The sequence below is a fragment of the Alosa alosa genome, chromosome 24 (genome assembly GCF_017589495.1).
Source record: "Alosa alosa isolate M-15738 ecotype Scorff River chromosome 24, AALO_Geno_1.1, whole genome shotgun sequence".
Classification (NCBI taxonomy): Eukaryota; Metazoa; Chordata; class Actinopteri; order Clupeiformes; family Clupeidae; genus Alosa; species Alosa alosa.
Genome location: NC_063212.1, coordinates 26,734,427 through 26,736,926, shown reverse-complemented (window position 1 = coordinate 26,736,926; position 2,500 = coordinate 26,734,427). Strand labels below are relative to the sequence as shown.

Below are 2,500 nucleotides of genomic sequence, written 5' to 3'. Positions count from 1 at the left end.
TAGCTAAATTCAGAATGTATCACGATTCCTGGCCGTAGTGGTGTGCTTCCTGAACAACTGTCGTGTGGAACAATCAGAGCCCTGGCATTATAGTCGCGTCATAGGGTGCGGGCTTGAGGCAGGGTTTTTTGCCTCAAAGTAATTTTTGTAATCAGGATTATTGGAGTAGCTTCAGCTGAATCGTTTCAGCCCTACACACACACACACACACACACACACACACACACACACAACACCCTGCACACACACCGCAGCTGCTGCACACACACACACACACACAATAACAACACACACACACTACCGTCTTTACACACACACACACACACAACCTGCGATGCATGCGCCGCCATGCGCATGCGCACAAAATTGGTAAGGACTCTGCAGCATCATCAATGAATCCCAATTATAAACTTGCCAGCACATTGCTTCTCCCCTCATGCATAACACACACACACAAAGCAGACACACACACACACACACACAAAAGCAGATACACACACACACACACACACACACACACAGACTTACGAAGCACTCTGCGGCGTCGTCCATGGCGCCGAGCTGGAAGCGCTGTTCGTCCTTGAAGGTCTCTGCCAGCGCATGGCGCAGGTTATCAGAGGGCAGTGCCCGCTCACGGCTGTGCTGGAACTGACTGAAGATGCCCTGCACACACACACACAGGTCAGACAACCGGTAACAAACACTGAAGCTTTAAGAAGCTTGGCTGCCTGACTGAAGTGTGTGTGTGTGTGTGTGTGTGTATTCCTTGAGTGTACAGGAGATCCAAAAGTCTCTGAGGCAGTGGTTGTTGGGAAGTTAGAGTAGTTATTGTTTGTTTGTGTGTGTGTGTGTGTGTGTGTGTGTGTGTGTGTGTGTGTGTGTTGTGTGTACCTTTAGTGCACAGAAGATGCAGGACTCTCCGTGGCAGTCGTGGTTGGGCAGCTGCCGAAGACTACGTCTGAAGATGTCCATATGCCACAGTACCTGACAAGATGCACAATGGGAGATGTAGTATTATCCACAAAGAGACAGACACAGATCTCCATATGCCACAGTACCTGACAAAATGCACCATGGGAGATGTAGTATTATCCACAAAGAGACAGAAACAGATCTCCATATGCCACAGTACCTGACAAGATGCACCATGGGAGATGTAGTATTATCCACAAAGAGACAGACACAGATCTCCATATGCTACAGTACCTGACAAGATGCACCATGGGAGATGTAGTATTATCCACAAAGAGACAGACACAGACAGACAGACAGCCGCTGTTCTTCCCATGCCATAACACTGGCTTCCAGGAAGTATCTTCTGGGAATTCAGGGTGTGTGAGTGTGTGTATGAGTCAGCATTAAGAGAGCTGACTAGCTACGGTGTGTGTGTGTGTGTGTGTGTGTGTGTGTGTGTGTGTGTGTGTAGGTGGACCTCTGTAGGAGTGGACATCCCATAATTACCACAAAGACCAAATTAAGACTTATGACAATATGTCACGGTTTATTTCTGTGTGAGTCTGACTGTGTTTTTCCGTCTGTCTGCCTGTGCGTGTGTGTGTGTGTGTGTGTGTGTGGCCATTTGGCATACCACGTTTAGTCACTCTGATGATGTAATAGTCAGAACACTCAGAACATCAAAATATCATGTCTGGTCATCTTAGGCCACCCCCCCCCCCCCCCCCCCACACACACACACACATTACTAACATCACATCTGCCCATCAGTGACCACTCCTAACACACACACACACACACACAATATTCAGCATGTGGCCTAGCCTAAATGTGTCACACACACACACATATAGAATATTCAGCATGTGGCCTAGCCTAAATGTGTCACACACACACACACATAGAATATTCAGCATGTGGCCTAGCCTAAATGTGTCACACACACACACACACAATATTCAGCATGTGGCCTAGCCTAAATGTGTCTCACACACACACACACACACATAGAATATTCAACATGTGATGTGGCGAAATGTGTCCAAACTCCGGTATGTGTCAAGTCAATGTAACTGCTCTTAGCTTGGTCTCTCTCGCTCTCACACACACTCACACTGTTGATATGGACTGGTTGTCTGCCCACTGTATACTCTGTTTAGGGAGGATAGAGAAGTAGTAGTGGTGTGTGTGTGTGTGTGTGTGTGTGTGTGTGTGTGTGTGTGTGTGTGTGTGTGTTGGGGGCATTTGAGTGAGCAGTGTGTGTTTAAATCAGGAGAATGTGTGTGTGTGTGTGTGTGTGTGTGTGTGTGTTTTGGGGGCATGTGAGTGAGCAATGTGTGTTTAAATCAGGAGAATGTGTGTGTGTGTGTGTGTGTGTGTGTGTGTGTGTGTTGGGGGCATTTGAGTGAGCAGTGTGTGTTTAAATCAGGAGTGTGTGTGTGTGTGTGTGTGTGTGTGTGTGTGTGTGTGTGTGTGTGTGTGTGTGTGTGTGTGTGTGTGTGTGTGTGTGTGTGTGTGTTGGGGGCATTTGAGTGAGCAATGTGTG

General features: G+C 47.6%; 1 protein-coding gene across 1 annotated transcript in view; it reads right to left on the bottom strand.

Moving 5' to 3' along the window:
- Positions 1 to 2,500, bottom strand: part of LOC125289333 (inactive ubiquitin carboxyl-terminal hydrolase 53) — a 91,844-nt gene that overhangs the window by 70,567 nt on the left and 18,777 nt on the right. The window contains 2 exon segments of the mRNA XM_048236087.1: positions 529 to 663; positions 892 to 984. Of these exon segments, the coding sequence (XP_048092044.1) occupies positions 529 to 663; positions 892 to 984 (228 nt within the window).